This window comes from Dipteris shenzhenensis, chromosome 3 (assembly GCF_047967505.1).
Source record: "Dipteris shenzhenensis isolate YYH24624 ecotype China chromosome 3, Dip_SZ_1.0, whole genome shotgun sequence".
In the NCBI taxonomy this organism is placed as follows: domain Eukaryota; kingdom Viridiplantae; phylum Streptophyta; class Polypodiopsida; order Gleicheniales; family Dipteridaceae; genus Dipteris; species Dipteris shenzhenensis.
The window spans coordinates 4,382,884-4,409,697 of NC_141598.1; the positions used below are offsets into that span (position 1 = coordinate 4,382,884).

General features: G+C 40.0%; 1 protein-coding gene across 3 annotated transcripts in view; it reads left to right on the plus strand.

Annotated features, from left to right (window-relative positions):
• LOC147903252 (kinesin-like protein KIN-UB) overlaps positions 1-16,517 on the plus strand; it is an 86,953-nt gene extending 70,436 nt beyond the window's left edge. For 2 of the 3 annotated variants that reach the window (XM_087373016.1, XM_087373018.1), the window contains 5 exons: positions 677-802; positions 14,991-15,116; positions 15,210-15,341; positions 15,531-15,671; positions 15,888-16,517. In XM_087373016.1, the coding sequence (XP_087229142.1) occupies positions 677-802; positions 14,991-15,116; positions 15,210-15,341; positions 15,531-15,671; positions 15,888-16,048 (686 nt within the window). In that variant the 3' untranslated portion in view covers positions 16,049-16,517. The remainder of the gene's footprint in view (positions 1-676; positions 803-14,990; positions 15,117-15,209; positions 15,342-15,530; positions 15,672-15,887) is intronic. The other variant, XM_087373017.1, reaches the window with a different exon arrangement.
• Positions 16,518-26,814: the final 10,297 nt, after the last annotated feature.

Consider the following 26,814-nt stretch of genomic DNA (forward strand, 5'->3'; position numbering starts at 1 on the left):
ATTACTTCCTTCGCGAGTCCTCGGTAGCTCTATATAATTTGAATGTTACCTGGATGCCCGTTCTGACACCATAGGTGCGTTAGCAAAGGCATGCCAGTTAGAGGGTTCTCTGATCGCTCTATACCATTTGAATTTTACTTGTATCCTGTATATCCTGAACTAGTATCGTCTAAAGGGTGAGGTGAAAAATTATTTGTATAGACTTTCAATGTTATCTGATGGTATATCTTGAACTAGTATCATCTAGAGGGTGGGGTGGAAAATTATCAGTTATTCAAGAAGCTTGAAAGTACTGATTACCTGAAGAAATACTTTAATATTACAAATCTGGGTGCCTGTTCTAACACCATAGGTGCATTAGCAAAGGTGTGTCAGTTAGAAGATTTTCTGATATTGTGGAACTATGTTAGGACATGTCGACATAGATTATATTTTAATCTTCCAGATCTATTGGGGAGCTATGTTAGGACATGTCGACATAGATTATATTTTAATCTGCTAGATCTATTGGGGAGAATCATGTTTCTTTAAACTAATAGCTATCACTGTATGAACACTGTGATTGTTTGTATAGATACTTAAAAATCTTCTAACGATGCCCAGGTTTCCAACTACTTGTTTTGTATGTGAGGATACCATCAATATTAAACAGCAACCATGTTCCTTCTGGTTTCAGAATCAAATCAAGCAAAGATAGTAGAGGCAGGAGGGCTCAACTCACTGCTCACGCTAATGCAGCATTCAAAAGATGAGACAATCAGGCGTGTAGCAGCTGGTGCCATAGCGAATCTAGCAATGAATGGTATAAACCATCTCCTTGAAGAAAAGCATTGTGAAGCTTTACCTTTTGTCGCCAGATGTTGTACATTAGCTTCTTTTTTCTGCCTGTGGCTTTATTTAATGGCTTCATAAATGGCCAGAGTTGAAACTCTGCTGAAAAAACGTGTTACTTTGAAATCACGAGGAAATATGCGACCCTCATACTGATGAGTTTGCTGCTGTCATAAATAATTTCCAACGTTTATGAAACAAGGGTGGTGGCAAATTCTGTCTATCAAATCATGACTTCCCAGCTGCAAATCTTTTATTTTGTGTCCTATTGAAAGAGAGCAATGACAAGCTGGAGATTCCTTGAGTCTGCTAGCTCTCATAGGTCATTTACCAATGTATCATGTACCTAAATGATATCTAACTGCTAATTACATCATCAAAAAGAAGAAACAATTGCTTTTAAATAGGGGTTAGCTTCAAAAGTTTGAGTTTCTGGCTGGATGCTATTATTATTTTGTTTTCTAGGTTGTACAATCATGGAAGACAGGCTCCAATATATTTTCCTATCAGTAATTTTTTGACTGACCTACAAGCTTCATCTGAGTTTGTATATTACCATGAGATCCAAAGTACTGACAGTGATCCCTTTCTGTGGTATCATAGATGTGCTTCGTACTCTGCAGCACCTTATTTTTCATGTGTGTTTTGTTCGCCCAGCATGCATGGGGTGTGAACATTCTTTTAACACTCATCTGCTAGCTCGCTTGACCACCTTTTTGGAGTAGCATCAGCCATGGACTCTTGTGCTTTCTTGCATGGTTTGCTCTTTCCATACAAATGCCTTTGGCCATTGGATTCCTGCTTTATCTGATGTTATTTTTGGACACTTCCATGGTTGTGTTCCTGGCTGTCTTTTTTCTTCTCACCTGATTCATGAATGGCAGCAGCTTCTTGTTTATTTGCGTTGGTCTGGTCGGCCTCTAGATCCTGGCAACATGCTCTATTTGCAGAGTCTTCATTGGAGCAGTGTTTTGCTTCCCCTTTAGCTCATCTCCAGCCTAGAAATGTGTAGTTTTTACATCATTTGGTATTTCTTCAGTGGTGGATGTAGTCGATGATTGGGTCTGCACTATTTCTTTGCCATAGGTTAGGAGACAAACTACAGTAATGTTTGGGGTTGCATCACAGGTTTATTTGGCACATTATTTGTACTATGCTACAACCTTTTCAGCCTGTACCTCGCTTGTTTATCACTCTTTCGTTATTGGATTGGAAGTGTTCATTGGAGCCGTGTCTTTGCTCCCCCTTTAGCTCATCTCCAGTCTAGAAAGGCGTGCTTCTTGTATCGTTTGGTATTTCTATAGTGGCGGATGTAGTGAATGATTGGGGCTGCACTCTTTCTTTTTCTATAGGCTAGGAGACAAACTATCGTAATGTTTGGGGTTGCATCACAAGTCTATTTGGCGCATTATTTGTACTATGCTACAACCTTTTCAGCCTGTACCTCACTTGCTTATCACTCTTTCGTTATTGGATTGGAAGTTTGATAGAGAGCTTCTGGGTTACCGTTCTTTTTCATTTGCGGATCTTTCTCCCAAGAAGGCCTATCATTTATTATTTCCACAGCCTTGGATCCAAGAGCATGGAAATCACTTTTGGCATTTGAACAAGTCTCTTTTTTTGGTAGAAGATTTGTCTTTTGGCACGTCTAAGAGTAGTAAGCTTCCTCTCAAGCAGCATGTTTTCTTACTGCGCTGATTTGTAGGGGCTTTACCAGTGGGATCTTTATTGTCTGCGAGGTGTATAGATTCTTCGGCATGCCCTAATTGTTCACATCCGTGGGAGACTGTATTACATCTATTTTGGACCCGTCCTCTTGCTCGTGATTTCCTTTTCAAACTGAGGACTGGTCTTCATGCTCGTTTTCCTCGGATTTCTTTTGGCAGGCAGTTTTGGTTGTTTGGCAGATATACTGGTATGCCAGAATATGCTCACTTCTTCTCCTGGGATCGCTATTGGGCCCTTTGGTCGTTATAGTAAGCTCGTACCATTCGACTGTATTTTCTTCTTTTGGTTCATCTTTGTATCGGTCTCTCCAGAATGCCCATTCTCTTAGAGATCTTCATGTGGCCCAATTAGAAGTATTTTATTATTGCTTTTAGTTTTTTAAGTGGTAGCTGTTCCAATTTGGACAGCTATGAATGTACATTCTTCTAAATGAAATATCTGCTTTTTACCCCCCAAAAAGAGAGAGAGAGAGAGAGAGAGAGAGAGAGAGAGAGAGAGAGAGTGTGTGTGTGTTTGGCCCATGGTTGTTCTCTTGTATTCCTGTACATTCTACTTGTATATATGCAAAAGGTCCAATGTGTGCTGTAAAGGGCCAACCCTTCCAAGGAATGCACAACCTGGGACCTTGACAAGAAGAGTAATCTTGCAACATCAACTTTCTGCGCCTACTATCCCTACCTGAAGCATGTCCTATCAATGGACCTACCACGTCCCTTAGAAAAATGTTCCAAGAAAGTAACCCCACCTGCCTGATGCACAGGTTGCGTCTGGCTAAAAGTGTTCACTGTCGGAGCCATAGAAGCATGCAGCCCTGGCTGAGTTTGCCTCTCAAAGGTATCCCTATGAAAAGATGGCGCAATAAAAGTCTAAGAAGAGGAGTGACGTCTCTCCCAGAAACCAAATCCAGGCATACTCGCCGGTGCACTATTCGAACAAATGCATACCCATAGGTCGGCCCAGTGTAGATGGCTCAGCTTAGTAGAAACAGAAAATTGTGAGCTGAAAGGTAGCCTGGCATGTATCAAGGAAGTGCTCTGCGGCACATAAAAGGAATCACCCATATCAGTATAATCCCCACACTCCCAAGGACAGAATTTATCTTGTGCCAGAGTCAAGTTAGACTGCTGGCTTTTCTATTGGCATGAGCCCTTTTTGAAGCAATGTATGGATGCAAGGTTGGGATGCCACCTTTAATTGCAGACATGGCTGTGAAAAATCAGGAAGCAAGAAGTGACTTGAAAACAATGGATGGTCTTTTGCAATTGGTTAAGAACAGTATGTAGGATGCCCAAGCCGAGCAGAAGAAGTATGCAGATGAACGCATGAGGTATCTGTCTTTTGAAGAAGGAGATTATGTGCATTTACACCTCCATAAGAACCGTCATGCTTCTCTGAAAGGTAACACCAACACAAACCTTGCTCACATGTTTCACGGTCCCTACAAGATCATCTGCAAGGTTGGAGAGGTGGCATATGAGATGGAGCTACGCTGTACCTCCAAGATTCATAATGTTTTACATGTGTCCTTGCTGAAGCTGCATGTAGACATGTCCAAGTTCTTCCTGAGCTACCACTAATGGATGAGGAGGGTCACATCCTCTATGTTCCGGAGCCCATCATGGGTTTCAGAGACCATGTACTCTGAAACAAGGTCCACATAGAGTATCTTATCAAGTGGCAGGGACTCTCGCAGGATGAGAATTCATGGCTGCCAGAAAGCATTGTTGAGGACTACCCCTATCTCCTATGGAGCGGTACTAGAGAGGGAGATCAGTAGTCATAGAGAGGCACGGGGATAGCAGGCACTAGGGCAGGCCGGATTCTGAAGACAACATTCCACTCTAGAATATTTATATGCGCGAACTATTTCCAAGGGCTTTCCTTCAAAGGTGACATCAATCTGTTTGTTACCAGTCCCAATCACCATTACTTTTGTTTCGTCTATGTTGGCCTGCTTTCCTGAGTGTCTACAAAAGTCCTCGAGTGCATCCAGATGTGCTTGCATGTTTTCCTTGCTCTTTGCAAAGAAAACTACATCATCTACATTAAAAAACATTAGGGGGAGAGAGAGAGTCGCATTGATTGTTCCTTTTTTAGATTTGGCTAGAAGGCGCCTTTTTTAGATTTAGCTGAGAAGGCGGTTATTTTGTTCTTGCACCTAGTGCTGGTTAGTGCCTCAAAGCTATGTTACAAGGCAATTTTGTGTATGGATGCTACATACTTGATCGTGGGTTCTATGAGGTTATCTTCATTGAGCCACAGTAGAAGCATTTTTTGCTACTTGAAAATTCTCGCTTGTTCTTTGATGGTCGATTGGTGCATGTGTATCCATGGTCACCTACTAAGGATTACATGTAGTTTGTTCCCCATAAATGCGGAGTATAATACCCTAGTAAGAGTGGAGTTGCGAGGCATCCTGCTTTATTGTGAGTTAGATCTACCTTATGTTGCTGAGAATTTAGGGGTGGTGGTTTGTCCATTGAGAGAGCTTCAGAAAATGCATATTGTTGTGGATGATTTTTTCACCTTAGTTTCGTTAAGAAGCAAAACTTTTACATTAGTGATGAAAGTTTATATGCCTAATAAAAACAAGTGTTTGAAACATTCACCACAAATTTCAAGCAGCATTTTTTGCTACTTGAAAATTCTCGCTTGTTCTTTGATGGTCGATTGCTGCATGTGTATCCATGGTCACCTACTAAGGATTACATGCAGTTTATTCCCCATAAATGCGGAGTATAATACCCTAGTAAGTTGCCAGGCATCTTGCTTTATTGTGAGTCAGATCTATCTTATGTTGCTGAGAATTTAGGGGTGGTGGTTTGTCCATTGAGAGAGCTTCCGAAAATGCATATCATTGTGGATGATTTTTTCACCTTAGTTTCGTTAAGAAGCAAAACTTTTACATTAGAAGTGAAAGTTTATATGCTTGCAGCCTAATAAAAACAAGTGTTTGAAACATTCACCACAATTTGAAACTTTTATGTAAAAAATGTTAAGTTTCCCCAAGATTTACATCTTTCACTTCAAAACCATACTATGTTCTATCAATATTGTGAAACTTAAAAAACTAGCTCTATGAACGATTGCCAAGAGTTTACATTAATATATAAGTATAGCTTTGATAAAACATATCGTTGCTGTGTTTTATGGAACACCAATGCGCCAACGCCACCAAGTATCACCATCAATGTAAATACGATTGGCATGGTTTCACAACAGGCCTATTTTACCCTCTTATAGGAAAGATTTTCAGGTTCTTGTTTTTCTTGTGGGAAACTTGGTCATATGCTATCTGAATTCTCTGTAGTGATGTTTCTGGCATGGGCCAATGCTATACCTCCTTCAAAAAAGTCTGTTGTTACTAATGTTAACAATGTTCAACTATCAAAAGTGGTGAAGCCCTCTAAACTTAACCCGTCAATGCTAAGAACAATGGCGAAGCCCAGGTGAAAAATTGTATTGTCTGTTTCTAAGGATGAAGGCAAGGAGGGTTAGGAATTGAATATTTGGTAAAGCCCTACAAAAGTTTTTAAACATCAACCAGTAATCCAAAGAAATTGGACTGAAAATGTTTATAGAAATGGTCGGATACGTCTACCTTCTTCCCAGAGGTGGTGAGAAGAGGAGTTGGTGTAGGAAGAGTGTGGACCATTGTATTGTATGGGCAATCACTTCACATGTATGATGGCGTCGCCAATCAGTTTTCTCTAAATGAGGTGCAAAATGATGCCATTTCAGAATCGTCTCGCCTTAGTGCACGGGGATAGGCAGATGTCGAGATGGACATCTTATTTTCACCCTCTGTTTTCGTGGACATCTCTGCTGTAAATATGTATAGACCACTCAAGTGCGGTTCCTATAATGTGCATGGCCTCTCTGATGCCAATAAATGGAGGAATTTTTGGGATTATGTGAATAAAATTAAGCTGCATATTGTTTGTGTTCAAGGGAACAATCAGCATGCTTTTGCCAGTAGACAAGGCTTCTTTGCAGGCTATCATATTTCCTATGCTGGCCAAGGTTTGTTTTAGGGTTTTGTTATGATATTGAGGCATGAACTTGAGCCAAGTATGTCTTTCAATCATCTGGCTTGTGGATGGTGATACACTACTTGATAAATGGTAAGATTTATGAATTTGCGTCCTTATATGCCCCAGAAAACTCTAGGGAAGGGGAAATCCTGTGGAGGTCATTAGCCACTTATCCATGGATTACAAATGCCTTTTTCTATGGAGACTTCAATGACTCTCTGGTCTTTGGTGATAGCATGACTGACCATATGTATATGACTGCTACTAAAACAGGGGATTGGGCAAATGCAATGGCCTTTTTGAATGCTAGTGACTTATGGAGGTATCTAATGCGTCAGGCTCCTGGCTTTACTATAAGCATAATGCATTGGATTATTGGGCTAGGCTAGACCAATGGTATATGCTCGATGCCTCTAACTTAATGCCTTTACCTGTGAAATGTCCATTGATATCTCTCTTTGTCTACTTGGCCATTATCCGCTGTGCTTTTTGGAATGACTATTGATGTTCAGCTGTTGGCATGTAAAAGACTCTTGCAAGTTGCTAGTGAATAATGCCTATCTTTCAGATCATGGTTTCAATTCTATGGTCTTTGCAAATGGATGCTGTTACGCTCAAGCTGAGGTAACGTGACCTCGGAAGGGTCAGTGGATGTTTTCCTTTGGAGGATCAATATTTGTATTATATTTTATTGGGCTTCATGTAAATGGTCAAAGGAATCAATGTCAAGGTCCTTGATGAGGGTGATAAGGCACTGACTAGAAGGGTCTAAGGCTATGGGTCTTAAATGCATTAAATGTGTAAATGTGCCTAGGGGCAAGTGAATTAATTGATATCCCAGGAGAGGGGTATAATGATGCATTTAAGAGATACTCTAGAGTGATGACATGTGGCAGACTAGATCCATCTAGGGAATTGCGGGCTCTGCGGTCTAAGCATGCATGTACTTCAACCGGTTGGAGCTTGCTACCACAGAGAAAGGTTGGGTGAAACTACAGCGTGCCTTGACCCGTGATTTCTAGTAAAAGATTTGTTTTCAAACTTTACGATTACGTGATTTTGCCTGTAACATTTGGTATCAGAGCTGTGCTTGAAGAATGGTAGTTGAAGCGACGCTTCCCTCAGAGTGCAGAATACGTTTTAGGTTTTGTGAGGCTGTTACGATCGTTGATGATCAGAGGGTGGCGTTTGGTGTACAAGTGATGTTACGGGTTACTAGCAGAGAACTGTTTGGGCGTTGTTGGATATGGTCTATTGTTTTGGTTCGACACTGGTTGGGAGGAGTCACTTCATTGCAGTTAGTCACGCGATGGCTGGTGTTATGCGTTGGCTCGCGGGCTGAGAGCTCCTTGACTAGCCGGTAGGAGTGGCCGACGGAGTTGGTTCGTGCCATCGAATGGTTCATCAACGTTTGGGTATAGGCCACGAAGGCGCATCAGAAGTTGATGTTGAGAAAACTGAGCGTGCTCTCACGAAAGTCCGTGCTGGCAGCAGCGTGTGGGGCATCTCTAAAAAAAGGAATTTGAGGGCATTTGAGTTGGGTATCGTTGGTACGCTTGCAAGCCTGCCATGGTGAGTTGCTGCGTTGGGCAACGTTGGAGTAGAGCTTATTTTCAGCGCAGGTGTAGTGTTTACAAGTTGCGCTTTGATTGGTGTAACGTACCGATATGCAGTAAGGCACGACATACAAAACACGCAGCTCAAGGCTGGCTGTGCCTTAGCGTTTGCTCTTGTTACAGGTCTGGGTCAAATTGATCCCACACATGAATCTCTGCGGGAGACCCCTGGGAGACCTCATCTATGTACGAGAATCCTGTTGAAGGAGTATTGTTAGTCTGATTTCAGGACAAAGAAGACCAGAGAAACTACACAACACTGTGTGTGCGTGCTAGAGAAAGAGGAAAATCATTTAAGCCGCAAGTTCAGTTGACGGATGATTTGGTTGATTTTGGGCCGGCGGCTGGTTGTGCATAGTTGAACACTTTCATCTATTGGAACCAAAGTGGAGACTCGATTAGCGTTTTGAACCAGGGAGCATCTTATCACTTTCTTCCTTTTGTTGATTATGTTCGTGTCATACTTCAATTTAGCAGATTTGGGGTTTTGCTTGAATTTTCAAATTGCAATTTGAGAAATTATCATTTGCTAGAAGTGGCAATTGTATAGTTGCGAATTTCCAGATTCCTGTGGGCAGTTTTGGATATTAGCAGTTTTGATTTGCAGGAATTTCCCTAGCATAGGGAATGGGTTTACTAATTACAGTTTGCAGTTTGGAGTGTTATCTGGTTGCATCTATAGTTGTAATTACAGTCTATACAATGTGTGATTTTTTAAAAAAAAACCAATCGACCTGGGGGCAAAGAACATTCAAGACCTTATGCATTCAGCTTCAGTAGCTAGTCTTGCGCTGTTACAAGATCCATCGACAGTACTATCCTTGCATGCAGGATGTGCTGAAAGAAAGAAAACTGATTTTTCAAAATCAGAAAAGAAAGAGTATCCCAAGGTTGAAAAGAAAGGGTTTCAGCCTCAGAAGCCGAGGGGTACTCAGTTTTCAAAGACTTATAAAGGCAAATCCCCATTCACTCCTGAACAGATAGCTGAGTTTCGCAAAGATGGGAAATGCTTAAAGACGGACATATAGATGCCCAGTGCCGTGAGAAGCCTTGGGGTTCTAAGGAGCAGAAAAAGCCACAAGTACCACCGAGGCCAATGGTGGAAGCAGTCCCAGATGTTTTGGGGAGTACCTCAAACCCAAAAGAAAAAGAGCTTTTGCTATCATGGGGAAAGATAAGAGATTAGCAAGCATTAATCCTATTTGATCCAGGGTCTACAGACAATTTCATATCTGAAGATTTAGCCCTGAGATTAGGGATAAAAACTGAAGAGCTAGGCAGAGCTCTTGATGTTGATCAAATGTTTCAAGGGAATCCAGTGCAAGTTACTACTTTGATTGGAAAGCTTCGTGTCCATGTGTAGAACTATGTAGATCAGGAGGACTTTTTAATCTCTCCTCTCAAGCAGCATGATGTTGTACTTGGTACACCGTGGTTCCATTGAAAGGAAGTGACGATAGAATACCCTGAGAGGGTGCTGAGTTTTATCCATAGGGGGGAAAACCAGCGTTTAGTTGCCAGGAATAAAGGGGAGACTATCCCCATTGTATCTGATGTTACATGTGGTAGAGCAATAAAGTCTACAATTTCCGCGTACATGGTTTTTGTTAAAGAAAAAGAAAATGATATGCATGCTGAAATGAATGATGTAGACAAAGATAAATTTCAGTTTCTTGTAGATTGCTTTTCCGATGCTTTGCCAAGGGAGTTACCCCCAGAGAGACTAGAAGATCATCAGATAGAGTTAATGCCTGGTAGTGAGCCACCAAACAGACCACCTTATAGAGTCAGTGCGACTCAGAGAGAGGAGATTATGGCTCAGGTACAGGACTTGCTGTCCAAAGGGTTGATTCAGCCCAGCTCGTCTCCTTTTTGTTCCCCTGTACTGCTAGTACAAAAGAAAGATGGTTCATTCCGTATGTGCGTCGATTACTACGCACTGAACACAATGACCATCAAGAATAGATTCCCTATTCCACGCATTGATGATGTGCTGGATCAGTTAAATGGAGCTTCAGTTTTCAGCAGGCTAGACTTGAAGAGTGGCTATCATCAAGTCAGGATACAATCACAAGATGTGCATAAGACAGCTTTTCGCACTACATCCGGGTTGTATGAATACTTAGTGATGCCTTTTGGGTTGACAAATGCTCCAGTCACATTCAATAGAATGATGGATCGCATCTTCCGAAAGTACAAGCATTTCACGGGTACTTTCTTTGATGATATCCTAGTCTTTTAAAAGACAGAAGAAGAGCACAGGAAACACCTTGCTTTGGTATTTCAAGAACTTCGAAATCATCAACTTTTTGCCAATAGCAAGAAAAGTGAATTCTTCTTGGGGCATATAGTATCCAAGAATGGGATACAGATTGATCCTGCAAAGATTCGAGCCATCCAAGAATGGCATGAGTTGAAAACTGTGCATGAAGTCTGTAGTTTTTTGGGACTTTGCTCCTATTATAGGAGATTTATCAGGCATTTTACTGATATCGCAGCTCCATTACATGACCTTACTAAGAAAAATGCAGCCTTCACATGGGGAATATCACTGAAGAAAGCATTCAATACACTCAAGGAGAAGTTGACTACAAGCCTATTCTTGTAGTCCTGGATCTTTATCAACCTTTTGATGTTGATTGCGATGCTTGTGGAGAGTGTGTTGGGGCTGCATTACATTAGAATGGACATGTAGTAGCCTACGAGAGCCGAAGATTGCGTGATGCTGAAAGATATCTGGGAATCTATGAGAAAGAGTTATTGGCTGTAATTCATGCCATCCATACATGGAAGCACTATCTTTTGGGTGCAGATTTTACTGTTAAAACAGATCACCAAAGTCTGAGATACTTTTTGACTCAGACCAAGCTTTCCGAGAAGCATATGAAATGGGCAAACATGCTGTCAATGTATCATTTTCAGATTGTCCATACCCGAGGAATTCGGAACAGAGTGGCAGATGCCTTGTCCCGAAGACCCCAGGTCAATAATGTGACTATTGCTTATCATCAGGACCTAGAAGGCATGAGGGAGCAATATGCTAGTGATGCAGATTTTAGTGAGATTTTACAGCAAATGCAAGAGGGGCAATCCACCAGTCACTATTCCGTGAAAGATGGGTATCTAATGAAAGATGATTGCCTATGCATCACCCAGGAGATGAGGAAAAAGATGTTGGAGGAATGCCATGCACCTCCCTATGCTGGACATAGAGGAATTACAGCAACAAGTCTAGCACTAGAGAGGTATTTCTTTTGGCTAGGGATGCGGAAAGATATACATCAGTTTGTTATTGAATGCCTTACGTGTCAGAAAGTGAAGTATGATAGACGGAAGGCACCCGGCCTACTTATGCCTCTTCTCGTGCCTTAGGCACCATGGGAAAGTATTACAATGGACTTTATTTTTTATTTGCCAAGATCAAAGTCCGGGAATGATGGGATTTTAATTGATAGATTCAGCAAGCAAGCTCATTTCATTCCGGTTCGCAAAACCATAAAGGCAGATCATATGGCTAAGCTTTTCATGGCACAGATCTTTAACCGTCATGGTATGCCTAAGTCCATTGTCAGTGATCGAGATCTCAGAATGACCAGTCTATTTTGGAGAGCTTTATTTGATAACATGGGGACGAATTTGAATTTTTCTTCTTCTTTCCATCCCCAGACAGATGGTCAAAGTGAAGTAGCAAATTCTACAGCATTGGATATGCTGAAATGCTACGTTGGTGACCAAGGTTCAGACTGGGAAAAGTACCTACCATTGGTAGAGTTTGCTTACAATAATACAGTACACAGCTCTACTACACAGCTCTACAGGGAAAGCCCCCTTTGAGGTCATTTATGGGAAGGTGATTTTGCCACCTATCCTGAGGACCAAGGATGAAATATTTGCAGCTGATCAGTTTGTGAGAGACCTCCAGACAGCTTACAGCCAAGTCCGGACAGCAATCGAAAGGTCTCAAGAGAAACATAAAAGAGCTATAGATAAGCATAGGAGACAGTTAGATCTCAAGGAAGGGGATTGGGTACTTTTGAAGTTTGAAAACGCTAGGCTTCGCAAGTTTAAAGGCAAACAGAAAGTGTATGCAAAGTTATCTACCAGATACTATGGCCCTTTCAGGGTTACAGAAAGAATAAATGAGGTTGCATACAGGTTATCATTGCCAGAGCATTGGAGGATTCACAATGCATTCCATGTGAGTCTTCTAAAGAAATTCCAGGGGTCAAAGCCTACAGAACCAGTATTAGAGAATCCACCAGAAGTGGATGAGCTGGAGGAGGTCCTTCAGCCAGAGCAGATTGTGTACCATACTGTATGCAAAGGCCCTCAGGGCAAGGAGTTTTACAGGTATCTTGTAAAATTCAAGAATTATATGGCATTAGATGCCAAGTGGATGGACGAAGATATGTTATCCGATCATCCACAGCTTTTGGATGTTTACAAGGAAGCTTTTCAGTTGAGGTCAACTGAATAGAAGCCGAGGGGATGTCACCACAATGTAAATATCCTAAGTCAAAGTGTAGTTGACCATTTATTTGATCATAATTAAAGAGTTTTATATGTGTTAATTATGGTCGAAGAGTTCTTTTAATGGTCAAAGGATTGACTACGGTCAAAGGATTGACTACGGTCAAAGATACTTGACCCTAGTCAAGTAAACCTGACTTCGGTTGGGGAGACTTGGTTTATTATCAAGAGGGTTAACTGCGGTTAACCAGAGAACTACAGAGCTGACTACGGTCAGAGAGTGTTAACTTCGGTCAACGAGACTTGGCATGCGCCAAGAGGGTTAACCACGGTTAACCAAGATGTGCCAACTTCGGTTGGAGAGTTGTGCCAACTTCGGTTGGAGAGACTTGGCTATAATTAAGGCGCCTCGACCCTTGGTCAAAGCTCCTTAATTATGATCAAGAGTGTTGACTCCGGTCAACGAGAGAATAAATATATATTTTTATATTTGTTATGTGTGCACATGTGTTCAGTGGGGACGCCCACCGTGACTAGAACTAGTCTACAATGTATTGTTTGCATGCAATGCGCTAATAATTAATGGGTGCCATGGTGGTGCGCTTTAATTAATTGTTGCAGGTACTAGGAAGAGTTATTGTTCTAAGCGCTACGGGAGCCTAACAAGCATCTAGGAGACGGTTCGCGTGACCAAGTGCTTCGAAGACTCCCGAGTTGCCCTTAGTGGCATGTAATATGACTTAGTCTAGATTTTAGACAAGTGGCATGTTGCCAATTTGAAATGAGCTTGAAGCTCTTGTAATATGGATTCACGTTGGATTTTGTATCAGGCAGCTCTACGCTGAACTCTTGTAACGGATTCTCTCTTCAAGAAATAAAATACCTTCGGGAGGTCCAGCCCGACATGTTGTCCTGGGCCCTAGCTGTGTGTATAGAGAGAGAGAGAGAGAGAGAGAGAGAGAGAGAGAGAGCTCTTATGAGAGTGTTTCTACAGTAAATTATGAGCGTGAGGTTCCACGAGAGAGCTAGCGATTGCATAAAGAAATGAGAGTGTCTCTGCTGTATTTTACGACTGAGGTTGCACCTAGCCTCCTCAATGATCCCTATGAGTGTGAGCATATGGATCCAAAGAAAGTGACTACGATACTGACTTGGCCTATCCATCAGATTTTTACCGCTTTGCAATCATTCTTGGGATTTGTCCAATTTTATCGAAGGCATATCAAAGGGTATTTCGAGATAGTATCACCATTGATTGATCTGACCTCAAGATAAAGTACCTTTTATATGGGGATAGAATCAACAAGAAAGTTTTAACGCCATAAAACAAGCTGTGGTCTCTGGATCAGTGTTAAAAATAGTTGATCCCCAAAAACCGTTTTTCATCGAAACTGACGCAAGTGGCATTGTGGTAGGAGCAGTTCTCCCCCAAGAGGGAAGGCCAGTAGCCTTTGAAAGCAAGAAACTTTCTCTCTCGCAACGAAATTGGCTAACTCATGAATTAGAGTTGTATGCTGTTGTCCATGCTTTGAAACATGGAGACATTATTTATATGGATCATAATTTTATGTTGATGTTGATCATGATACTCTGAAGCATTTCTGTAAACCACCTGACTTGAGAGGCAGTCAAGCTAGGTAGGCAAAACTCATGCATGAGTTAACATGATGATTCGGTACCGAAGAGGGAAGGATAATAAAGTTGATGATGCATTATCACGCATTCTGCATAATATGAGTTTCACGGTATTAGAGAGTGCTCTAATGGTCGAGATTAGAGAAACTCAAAATGTAGACGAGTTCGTCCAGAGCCTTTGGCCTGAGGCTCATGTGCTTAAACTTAGGGAAAAAGGTGACCTGGCATCCAGAAAAGGCCAAACTTATGCAAGAGATACCATAAGAGATGTATTATGAAAAGAAATGGCAAGCTAGTAGTACCTAATCAGTATGATCTCAGGTAGACAGTGCCATGATAGCCCACATAAAACAGTTGGAAAACACGGGCTGCAATTCAGTTGAAGAAAGGTACATGATTCTTGAACCAATTGTTTGTGATGTCGGTTGGTGGTGCACAAGGTTGACCTGCTAATGGAATGGTTTTTGTCATACAGGTATTGTTTCTATGGCTATAATCATTCAGAAGGTGCTAGGTAGTTTTAAATTTGTCTTTGGGAACCCAGCCGTCAGATTCTCTGGTTATGTAATTCAATTAGGCCTACCTGGAATAGTGGATAATCAGATTTGTATAGATTTGGATGTATCTTTGTGTAGATTCGGATGTATCTCATTGAAAAGCTCAAAATGCACTGCAGAGACCAATCAAGAGCTAATCATGTCACGTGGAGGTATTGCATTATTGTCAAGGACAGCAGATGATGCAGAAGATCCACAGACCCTTCGCATGGTTGCTGGGGCAATAGCAAATCTGTGTGGCAATGGTGCGTCTAGAGCAATTTCTATAAATCTAAAGTTTCAGCAGAGAAGGCTTGCGCCATTGTCAGTTGGTGACATTGTTTTTTGTTTTTATTCAGACAAATTGCAGATCAAGCTTAGGGATGAAGGTGGCATTAAGGGTCTTCTGGGCATGGTCAGATCCAGACATCCTGATGTCCTTGCTCAGGTTGCCCGAGGGATTGCAAACTTTGCAAAATGCGAGTCTCGAGGTGCTGCACAAGCTGTCTAAGCTTTGTTAAGAATCTGGTGTTTCTGATAGTCTTTTTTAGCCTGAGGAGATATAGATGAGCTATCCAATGATGTAGGTCAACCAATGTATATTGCAATCACAGCGAAGTATCAGTGAGGCATTTTTAGGGTTGTGCATCATATATTTATGGGATTGACTTGGGAAACAGTTTTGGTTGCAGGTTTAAAAGGAGGTCGATCACTCCTCATTGATGACGGGGCCTTGCCATGGATTGTTGCTAATGCTAGCAATGAATCATCCCCAATCAGGCGGCATATAGAGTTGGCACTTTGCCACTTAGCACAGAAAGGTGCTTTAATATGCAACATATGAACATTTTATTTTAGCATAATCCTATTCCTTGCTGATAACATCATCGATAAGCTCAGGTGTTTCAAGAGCGAAGCATAGAAAATCTATTAATAGTTTTGATTCTGTTCGCAATTTGTAGGCTTGCTAGGTGGTTATGTGAGAGATTATAATGAATTTATCTTGTTGGTCCTGGATGCTGCTTCATATTATTCAGAGGTGAATGCGGAGGATCTTGTTGCGGGTGGCGGTCTATGGGAGCTTGTTCGCATATCGAGAGAGTGTTCCCGAGAAGATATACGGAACCTTGCTTATCGTACGCTTAGTGGCAGCCCTACATTCCAAGCTGAGTTGGGGAGGCTGCATGTTACACTGTAATCATTGCATTATATCTTGTGTGGATTGTTATCTGTCATGTTTTGGCTTCATGTAAAGGTTAGTCTGAACGTGCCAGCAAAACCATCGGCTTGGCCATTGTAATATTATCACATCTTTTGAGCATGTTCTAGAAGGCTCCCTATAGAAATGTTGCTTATAACTCAGAGCCAAAGGAAGTTGTGAACATGAAAAAAAGTTCAGCTTCAAGTTTTTTGTAGGAGTCTGTATTCTGACTAAATTGTACAGTTGTGGAGACAGGTCTTCCATTTATTATAGCCAAGGCAACAGGGTTACAAAAGACCTTTGTGGCAGGCTTCTACAAGAAGTCACTATCCACCTGAGGTAGTTCTTGTATGTGATTTTTGCTTGTTTCTCATTGTATCATCACAAATTATTTATTCATAAGGGACAGGCTACAGGGCATTCCACCTCAAACTAAGTTCTCTCATCAGCTTCCTAGTCTTTTTTTCTCAGGGAAATTCATGTTGGATTTCTACATTTTAGGTGGTCCATTCCTTTATTTTTCAATAATTTCAGTTTTAAGTGTGGATTGGTACAAGGTAAAATTTCATAAGAGACCAATGTCATAAATAAATTTCCATGTTAACAAGCTCTTGCTAAGACGTGCACGTGCAAAGGACTATGGCCAACCATGCACATTTTCAAACATGGGGGAGGTGCTAATGTGCGTGTGTGTGTGCATGTGCGTGTGCACACGCGCGGGTGTGGAAGACTTCAGAAGTGGAAAATTCATCTCCAATTAAGGTAGGGTGAAAAAATGGCCACCATTTGTAGTAGAAATTCCTTCATAAGCATACAAAATAAGAGTGCACAAGTGTATGTGGACATTGTCTCCTTATATATTAGAAATATAGCAAGAAAATTGGAGGTTCAAGTTGTAAGAGTTTTAGCCTTTTTTATTTTGTTTTGAATAATGGTAGTCGTGGTGGTAATTGATAGGCTATGCATACAGAGACTTGGTCGGTCCAATAGGCTTCACTTGTTTCTATATGACTATTTTTGTAGGTGAATTTATCCAAATGTGATCAATTTGTGACTTCTAAATTGTAGTTAGGGCTTTATTTGCTAGATGTAGCTGGTTCATGAAAGACGAATGTTTGACGATCCACAAGGTTCTCTTTTTCTATATTTGCACAAATTCCATTTTGAATATTGAATAGCATGCTTCAGTAGAATGTATTGCTATTATCAACATTGACTATCTTGAATTTGGCTAGAAATGTGCTCTGATCACCTCAAGCCCTTTTGTAGTCATTTTGTTTTAAAGTTAGGTAGAGTTTAAGCTTATATAGTAGTGAGGCATGCAAATCCATCTGTAAATCTGAATAAAAGGAAGGCTTAAATTGCATGGCCAATATTTGGGCATATCATACTCATCGACTTCTCATTCATGATAGATGTTTTCCTGAAACAAATTTAAGAAAGTGCACTTTTCTCCTTGCATTGCCATACAAGGGTTAGGTCTTTAAATAAGCATAAGGCCAACTTTATCAACTTGAAAGAGATACTTAGCCTTATATATTCTTTGGAGCTTGTCTTTGACTTCTTTTCTTGAGGGACCCCTTGAGTCTTCTCTCATGGAGTGATTTGTAGATATATTGATACTATTTCCAAGTAGTGTGAACCTCTTCTTAGAATGGCTTTAGAAATAAATACTCTGAAATAAATTCTATTCACTACACAATTGCTCCCAATTCTCAATGGTCTTCATACCAAACACTTACCATGCTAGTCAGACATAAACTTGGAGGGTTCATCATCCTTGTCTTCATTTATTTTTGCTAAAAAAGAAGTAACATGTCATTCCATATTTCTAATGTAGAGTTAGTGTCTCCAACACTGAACATTCCACTACCTCTCCCTTGCGAGATGTGTTCATCCTTTGCTAGATAGCTTGGAATTCTTTAGTGGGAAGGCTACCATTAGGAAGACTAGCTTCATACTCAATTATATGCCTTACATGTCCCTGACCTTTGATCCATTTATAAATACTCGTCCGAACCAAAACTAAATATTTGTTCTATTTCTCATTCAAATCACTACAATGTGATTAAGGCCCTTGATCGATAGTATTTTGATGATTTTGCGACTTATTGCACTTTTTAGATTCTATTTCTTATTGAGATCACTACAACTCGATAAGGCCCCTCCATTGTATTCTAAACACGAGGGGTGGAACTAGCGCTTAAGGAGCACGGAGTAAGGGAGCGAGTGGTCTTTGGGTTCTACGGCTTGTGAGTGGAGAGGGCAAGGATCTTGAGATTGGTATTGCGTCTCATGACGTAGGGGAGACTTGGAGGGATTGGAGTGTGCAAACTCGTCTACATCCCTCATGCTACCACAATTGCCTCGATTCTTACTACTCTTTTTGGACCTACGATGGGTATGTCCATGTGATGACCCCTCGGAAGGGGCTATAGTCCCTAATCTACCCTCGAGGGGTGTAAGAGAGGAAATAGCTAAGGTAAAGCTGTCAATGTCCCTGATCTACCCTCAAGGGATATAGGAGAGGTAATAGCTAAGGTCCTTTGGGACAAGAGAGAGAAATCGCATTGTGATGATTCCAAGTCATTGTGAGTGGAGAGGGCAAGGATCTTGAGATTGGTATTGCGTCTCATGACGTAGGGGAGACTTGGAGGGATTGGAGTGTGCAAACTCGTCTACATCCCTCATGCTACCACAATTGCCTCGATTCTTACTACTCTTTTTGGACCTACGATGGGTATGTCCATGTGATGACCCCTCGGAAGGGGCTATAGTCCCTAATCTACCCTCGAGGGGTGTAAGAGAGGAAATAGCTAAGGTAAAGCTGTCAATGTCCCTGATCTACCCTCAAGGGATATAGGAGAGGTAATAGCTAAGGTCCTTTGGGACAAGAGAGAGAAATCGCATTGTGATGATTCCAAGTCTTTGTTAGTTTTGTTGGAATTTAGACACTCAAGTATCTACAATAGTTCAAGGATGATTCCTTCCCTTGTACTTATATACAAATAGCTAAAACAAAACAAACAGCTATCAAGTTCAATATAAGTGATCCAAAGGTAGGAATGCAAGCAAGGAAAAGGTATCAAAAGTAATCTTGCATTCTTAACACTAGTTTGATAGAAGGATAGAAAAATGTCTTATGATACTTTTTGTTCTATTAATTTATCAAGGAGAGTGGCATATTGCATCTCGCTCCAATCAGGAGGCAAAGAATGAAGATTACAGAAGTTCCTCAACAAATACATTTCAATAAAAATTCATCTCAATACTCAAATTTCGATATGTCTAGAAATTGTTAATGATTAAATGAAGCGGAGAGGAGGGAAGATGATTCACTAAGGCCTAAGGAGGAGGAGAGGAGAGCTAGGGAGGAGCTAAGGAAGAATGGCATGGAGAAGAGGAGGCGAGAAAAAGATAGGAGGTCGGCTATCAGGCTGATTAATTCTATAAACATGGTTGCATTAGAGCAAAGGGGAAGCTCATTTGATGTTATGTTTGCCATTCAGAAGTGACCTTGGTACTTTCCATTTACTAGAGAGGGTATCTCAAAAGGAGGTTAATGATAGAGTGATGATTGCCATTTTGAAGGTTTGCTATTAAAAAAATCTTGGCTTGATATTGTAGTATTTTGATTGAAGCTAATGAGATAATGTTCATTTATTTTTTAGTGCAATATCACACTTTTATCTTAATATACAAAGAAGTGTATATATGATGTATCCTTGTTGCCAGTCAGATTCCAACAAAAAGCCTAGTAGGGTGTGCACCATGAAACCCATAAGAGTGTCCAGAGGATTGTCCAACAAGGTGGTGGTGATCAGCAAGTAATCCAACAAAGAACATAGTTTTTTGTCCAATAGGGAGTCTAGCATTGCTTCTAGCAAAGGGTCCGACATAGCAACTAATACAGCTAGCAGCAAAGTGGTGACCAGCACTGGTGAATCATTTGTTAACAAAAATAATAGAGATCAACAGGTCCAAGTTGATGTTGAGGAGTGATTGAGATTTTCCAACCTCTGTTGGAAGCTCAATCCTACTTTTGGAAAGCTTACTACTATTGAAGCTTTTAGATTTTCACATATATGTTCTTTTTTACTCTTGCTTCTTGGGGTCTAGTTACTTATGTAAGAATGGCTTTGTAAAGACTAATCTTATGATCCATAATATAATACAAATACTTCCTTTTGCTCAATAAAAATAAGTGTATTTATGGTCTACAATACTTGGCAATAAGGAAAAGTCCATATTGGATGCCATCCTTGGTTGACGTCGATGAATTTGGATGAGGTGCAAGTTAAATATATGGCATACCATGAGAAGTAAGTAACATCACATCTATTTTACTCTTGCATTGGGAGGATTTTGTTAAATAATAATTGTTCTTAATTGGTCATGGAGCTCACATTGGATTTTGTTGGTTTTAGACATTAAGCCAAGTACTCAATTCAATTGTAGATGACATGACACCATAAAATAGTAAGTGTACACTTAATATGTTATTACTGCTATGTTGTTAAGGTGAGCACATTGGCAAGCAAATTGATATCTGTGGAGAGTGCTACAATTGCATACTCCTTCTCAACCATTTTTTGAATTGAAGTTACATATACACAATACAATATTTCTATATTGTGTTATTTTCATATTTCTTCACGATTTTTTAATTCATAATAACATATTTAGTTTCCTTGTATAATTTTGAGATGAGAGCATATACAAGGATGGATCTACAGGCATTTAGGAATGAGACCTTTCAAAAACTAGTTGCTAACATTGGGGAGTGCCTTCAAATGTTCAATAGGGCTTTGTTACCCCTCTTGAAAGCCCTCCACCAAGGGTACCTATGAGCAAAAACTCCTCCCTGGAATGCAGATAGTAGCTTCCCTTTTCATAGCCCATTGGGCAATTACTCTTTGTTTATCTTAATGAACCACAAATATTGGTTTATTTGTAAGATTATGTCTTAAATATTGAACCAACAAAGATGTTTTCGTGTGATATCATATTTTATCCTTTAAACTCAAAATAGATTTATGTACAAGTATATTTGTTGAAGGCTTGAAGTGAATGCATATATTTGAAAAATGTAGATCAAAATATATCTCTATTCATTTACAAAAGGTAAGATCAAACTATATTTATTTAAAAAGTTTCATATTTCTTCCTAAACATCCTTTCATGAAGGATACATGTCTCAAAAGAAACTGTATTTTTCCTAAACCAATATCCTTATACAGTTTATTATTTGAATTTTCAAAAGGTATGTTGTGATGAGTCGCCTTATGATCCTCATAGGATAGGTAAAACAAATTGCTCTCCCCTTCAGCCGCCTCCATGGAAAATTTGAGAGCTTGAATAAGGTGTGAGTACAAGAATACCAATACCATGGGATGGTCTTCAAGCAAGTGGTAGGGATGATCATCCTACCTTTTGTAGTATGGCCTAGACACAACAATAAATGACCCTACCTTGTATAAATTACCCCAACCATCTCTTAGTTCAGATGTTAGTTTCTCCTTCTCACTATACATTTGGAAATGTTAAAATCCACACCTTCACTATTGCTTGCCTCGGCATTGACATCAAAATTATCACCTACAATAAGGGCATTACTTAGAATATCATGTCCAAATTCATAAGTTGGGTCAAATCAACGATCTTATCATCATTGGCGATATGTTCAAAAGGAGCGTGGTCACATATTTACACTTGTCCACGGGAGATTTGTTGTTGTGCAGTGTCTCCAAAGTTTCTACATACATGCATAGTAATAACATCATAGCTTTCTTCTTCTCAATTTAGTATCATAATCATTTACAAAACTACACACACAATGCATGGACCAAGAGCCATCAACCTTGTGGGAAGCGCCAATTCTTAGACCTATGCACGTCCCCTAGGCCTATCTCCCAAAATATCATTTTCATGTCTTGGTTTGCATTTGTCCCATGAGTCAACGTCCACCTTAGGAAGTTGACCACACCACTAGCACATTGCAAAATTTCCCCTTTTGTTTTTAGTTGCTCATGTGTCAAGCACCCGTGACACATGAGCAACTACACCGGTCCCATGTGCAAACATTGCTGCACTCAATTTAGGCATGTTTGCATCCAATGTAAACATCCTGCCCTTCTTCTTCACTTTTGCTATCAAGCGACCTTTATTTTTCATATCCTCAACAAAGCATCCATGAGGATTAAATCTAACCTGCAAGCCCTGCTCAACCATTTGACCACGATCTCAGCGGAGATTGCAGGAGACTATAATGTTAGAAGGTCCAAAGGTCACCTCTGGAGCAATGCTTGCATCTCAGATATCTTCCTTGGAGAGGGTCAGTGAGGAAGAAGTGCCCAATCCTCCTACATCCAAAAAAAGTAAGGCATCTAAAAAAATGAAGGGACCAACAGAGAGTAACGGTGCAACACATGAGCTTCAAGGTAAAGGTTATGAAATAGTTCAGAATGGTAAAAAAATATTTATGATATTGTATTGTTCACTTCAATTAATGCCTAATCATAGGAATCCCCTAGGTCTTGGCCTTCAAATTTACAAGCACTATTAAGCCCTCTTGGGTTTCCCACCTCACCATAATTATGTTATGGACTTCCATGATTATGGCTGATGTAACATTCTCTTCCCCTTAAGAAGGGTTTACATCCTCAAAAATGAAATTGGGAAACCTCCTCTAGAGATTTCTTACCCTTTCCCATATTGAACTCTATTCAAGTTTGTCTTTCCATTTAACTAGACATTCTTGCCATATTGTATGTCTTGTTCTTTTTTTTGTCTATCTAAAACTCTTTCTGGTTCATGTGGTAAAGTAGCGGGTTCAATGACTTCAACTAGGACTTCAATTCCAATGAGATTATCATCATCTCCTAATTTACTTTTTAGCCTAGCAACATTTACGTGCTTTGCACGCAATGCTTCATCCACTCCAAATGTTTCGTGCATCACTTGGACTCTAGGCATTTTGCCCAACACACCCAAAACAAATGCAAATGCAAATGCAATAGCTTGACCAAATGGAAAATGAACAAATTCTCTGTCAACCATGATTCAAGCATAGCAATTTGCATGGACCTTTTGTGAGTAAATGTTATATACTCACAAATTTGTATAAGGATTGGACATCATTTGTATGGTGGGACATGCACATTTTTCATGCATGGACCATTTTTGAGTTATAAGGACTGGAAATCTTTTGTATGGTGCGACATGCACATTTTTCATTTTTCATTTAAACCATGCATGGTTGTGCATCAATATGCTTATATCTAGAAGAGTGGTTTCATTAAAAATAATGAAATTTTAAATATGTACATCTCAAAAAGTGTTGTAACATCATCAAAATGGTCCGTGAGTTGATGGGAATAATACTTCATCAATGGGCTTCTTCCTTCATGGGCTTCTTCTTCCTTTTATTGGACCTATGTGATACATGGATACAGATCTAAGCATAGAAATTTTTTTTAAAAGCTCCATATACTCAAAAAGTTTCATAAGGGTTTGACAAGGCTTATATTGGGGGCATACACATTTTTTCATTTTTTACCATGCATTGTGCACAAGTGTCAAGAATGTGCATCAATATGCTTATACACTATAGTTTATGGGTTCAATGGTCATGAACCTTTGCATAGCCTTTGTTTGAGTAATACCCATATATGCACAAAGTTTCATAAGAATCAAACATTGTTTGTGTCGTGGGAGAAAACAAGTTTCATAATTAAGTCCATGTTTCATAATTATTGGACCTTGTCTAGGCATGTATTTCTCATTTTCAACCATCTACACTGCATGTCACAAAATTATGCATTGTCAATGGTCTCCAAAATTTGCATCCTTTGTTTCAATGAGTTCCATATACTGATAAAGTTTGCTAAGGGTTTGACATTGTTTTTATGGGGGAATATGAACATTCTCTCATTTCCCACCATGTATGGTGCATAAATATCTAAAAATTTTGCATCAATATACTCATACCAATATGTGCACGTGCTCATTGGTCATTAAACTTGGAAATTCATTTTTGAAAGTAAGTTTATATCTCACAAAGTTCATAATGTTTGGATATCATTTGTATGGTGGGGGATGCACATACTCTCATTTTAAAAAAATTGAATCAATGTAATTATATCATATGATGGTCATGAAAATTTGCATGACCTTTCAATGATTAAGATCCATGCATATTCAAGGTTGCATAAAATCCAAACATTGTTTGTATGGTGGGTGGTGCTAAATTTTTACCATGCGACATCCGTAATTGTACATCAACATGCTTATACCATACATATATGTGCTCAATTGGTGTTTATAGAGACATTTGTTTTATTAAGTTCAAAAACTTCAATAAGTGTTGGACATCATCCGTATTCATGCACAATACCTCATTTTCCACCATGCATCATGTGTCAAGAAATTGTGTATCCATATACTTATATCATAGTTGTATGTGTATGATGGTTATAAAAATCTTCACAAAACCTTTTTTGTGTAATAACCACATGCTCACAAGTCTTCATAAGGATCGAACATCATTTATATGTTGTAACATGCACGGTGCATAAGTACCAAGACATGCATTGGGTTGTTCATACCATGGCTGTATGTGTGTGATGGTCACAAAATGTTGCATAACTCTTTATTTGATTAAAATCCATATACTTACAAAATTTTAAATCAAACTACATGCATGTCTTGATGTAAAGTAGAAACTAACCTTCTTGAAAAGGCAAGCGGTATGTGTCAATCTATGTTGCAAACTAGGAAGAGGTGGATGCAATAGAATATGAACTACAAGCGATAGCTAGAAATTAGGCCCTTTGCCACTTTTATCTCCTCCTTTCTTGTCAAGACTCCTCAATCAAGGTGATTCGTATTTAATTGAGTGGATATCATTACTAAAGAGCAATAGAGTGAGAGTAATCTAGCAAGAGATCACTGTACAAAGAGCTATGTAGAAACTCCTCCTTTCTTCCTCAGTGCAAGTGTGACTGTGGCTTGGGTGTCGGTGTCTACTACTCTGTGGGAGTAGCTTGGAGAGGCCTTGGGTTGTGGTTTGGTACCGCAAAGGTGCCGAGAGGCAATTTCTTATGCAACATATGAGTGATGAGGGGCATGATTAGGATGGGGTTGCTAATTTTCTACATTGGCTTAGCACATTGTAGTTTGAAATCTATATAGAAATATTCTGTCCAGTTTGATTTGTATTGGATGGGGTTTGACAATCAGAGGAGAAGATTTGGTACTATAATATTGTGGTGCTTGGCCATGTCCACCTTTGTCAGGAATCTCAGGGCTCCTATGGGTTTGACATATGCAGGGTCCTTGGTGTCATCAAATGGGATCCCTCCTTTGTGTTCCTTGCCACCCTAGTCAGTGATCTTACTTAGTTTGGCTTCCAAACCTCATGAATTTATGAATGGCTTTGTCATTATAGGGAGACTAAACACATGGTGGATGGCATTGATACCAAGCTAAAAATGGATGGTCTTCCCCTCATCATTCAAAAGATGTATCACATTTGTTCTATTGTCTAAGTCATCCATGATTTTGGCCACCATCTTGAGGTTGAGAAAGCAAGGGAGCCAATCCACTATTGAAGTGAGACCTAGTACCTCAAGGTATGACACTACTTCCAAATCTTGCAACATCTGGTAACATGGTATGCTATGGTAGAAGAGGCAGAAGTCCAAGTTGGGCTTGTACTCTACGGAGTGAGTGAACCACTATGCCACCCAATGCCTCTAGCCATTGGTGACCTAAGGGTGAAGTGTTGCATGTGGTCACCTATTGCTCTATATAAAGGGGGCCCATCAAGGTCGTCTTTCTCCTCTTTATTGCAGGATGGGTGGTGGATTGTTGTCCAGATTCCTACGGTATTGTTGAGGCTCAAGTTTGGGATTCAATTCCTATTTGATCATGTGGCTTGGCATAAAGAGAGAGATGGAGGGAGGCACTAATGAAGATGGGGCTGAAAGAAAAAGGAACTGTAGCAGTGGGAGTGGGAGTGGGAGTGGTGGAAGGGGTGGTGAGGCTAGCGGTACCATCAAAAGAGATGCCAGAATCCATCTTGTCGAAGGAGCGATAAATGCAAAAAACATCACTTAGAGAGTAATATGAGCTAGAGGACATAACGTTATGCTATTTTGGAAGCTAGAATGGGATGTAGAAAGCTGGCATTTCGGGAAACTTTGGCAAAATCTGGTTAAAACTACTAATTCAACTTTTTGGCCTAGGGGGGTTATAGAATCAGCTAATTTATCATATGCTGCATTATTATAATTTAATGTGTATTGAATTAATTAACGTATTGCATTGCCATTTTCGTGGGTGCTGATAGCACAGCACTAAATTAGCAATTCAATGCATGCTATATTACTAATACAATGTGTACTGAATTAACCATAATTCAGCGTTTGGTTGTAGATGACTATTTTTTGAAGTTTTTGGATTATTTGGACATTTCTTGATGTTACTGACTCTAATTTAGCCTGATTTGACATTCAAAGGTGCAGTTTAATATGGAGACTGGAATAAGAACTCACCTTGAAAGAGACACAGTGAGGGATTGATTTTTACCTCTCTTACATGCTTGAATATGTGAGTGCATTGACATGTATATGTGGACTTATGGACCCTTGGACCATAGTATTCCCTAATCACTTAGTGTACGTTGACTCCTGGTGGACTATTGACAGGGGTTGTCTCATGAATTAAGTCTTTGAGTATGAGACTACCTCCTAATTTCTAGT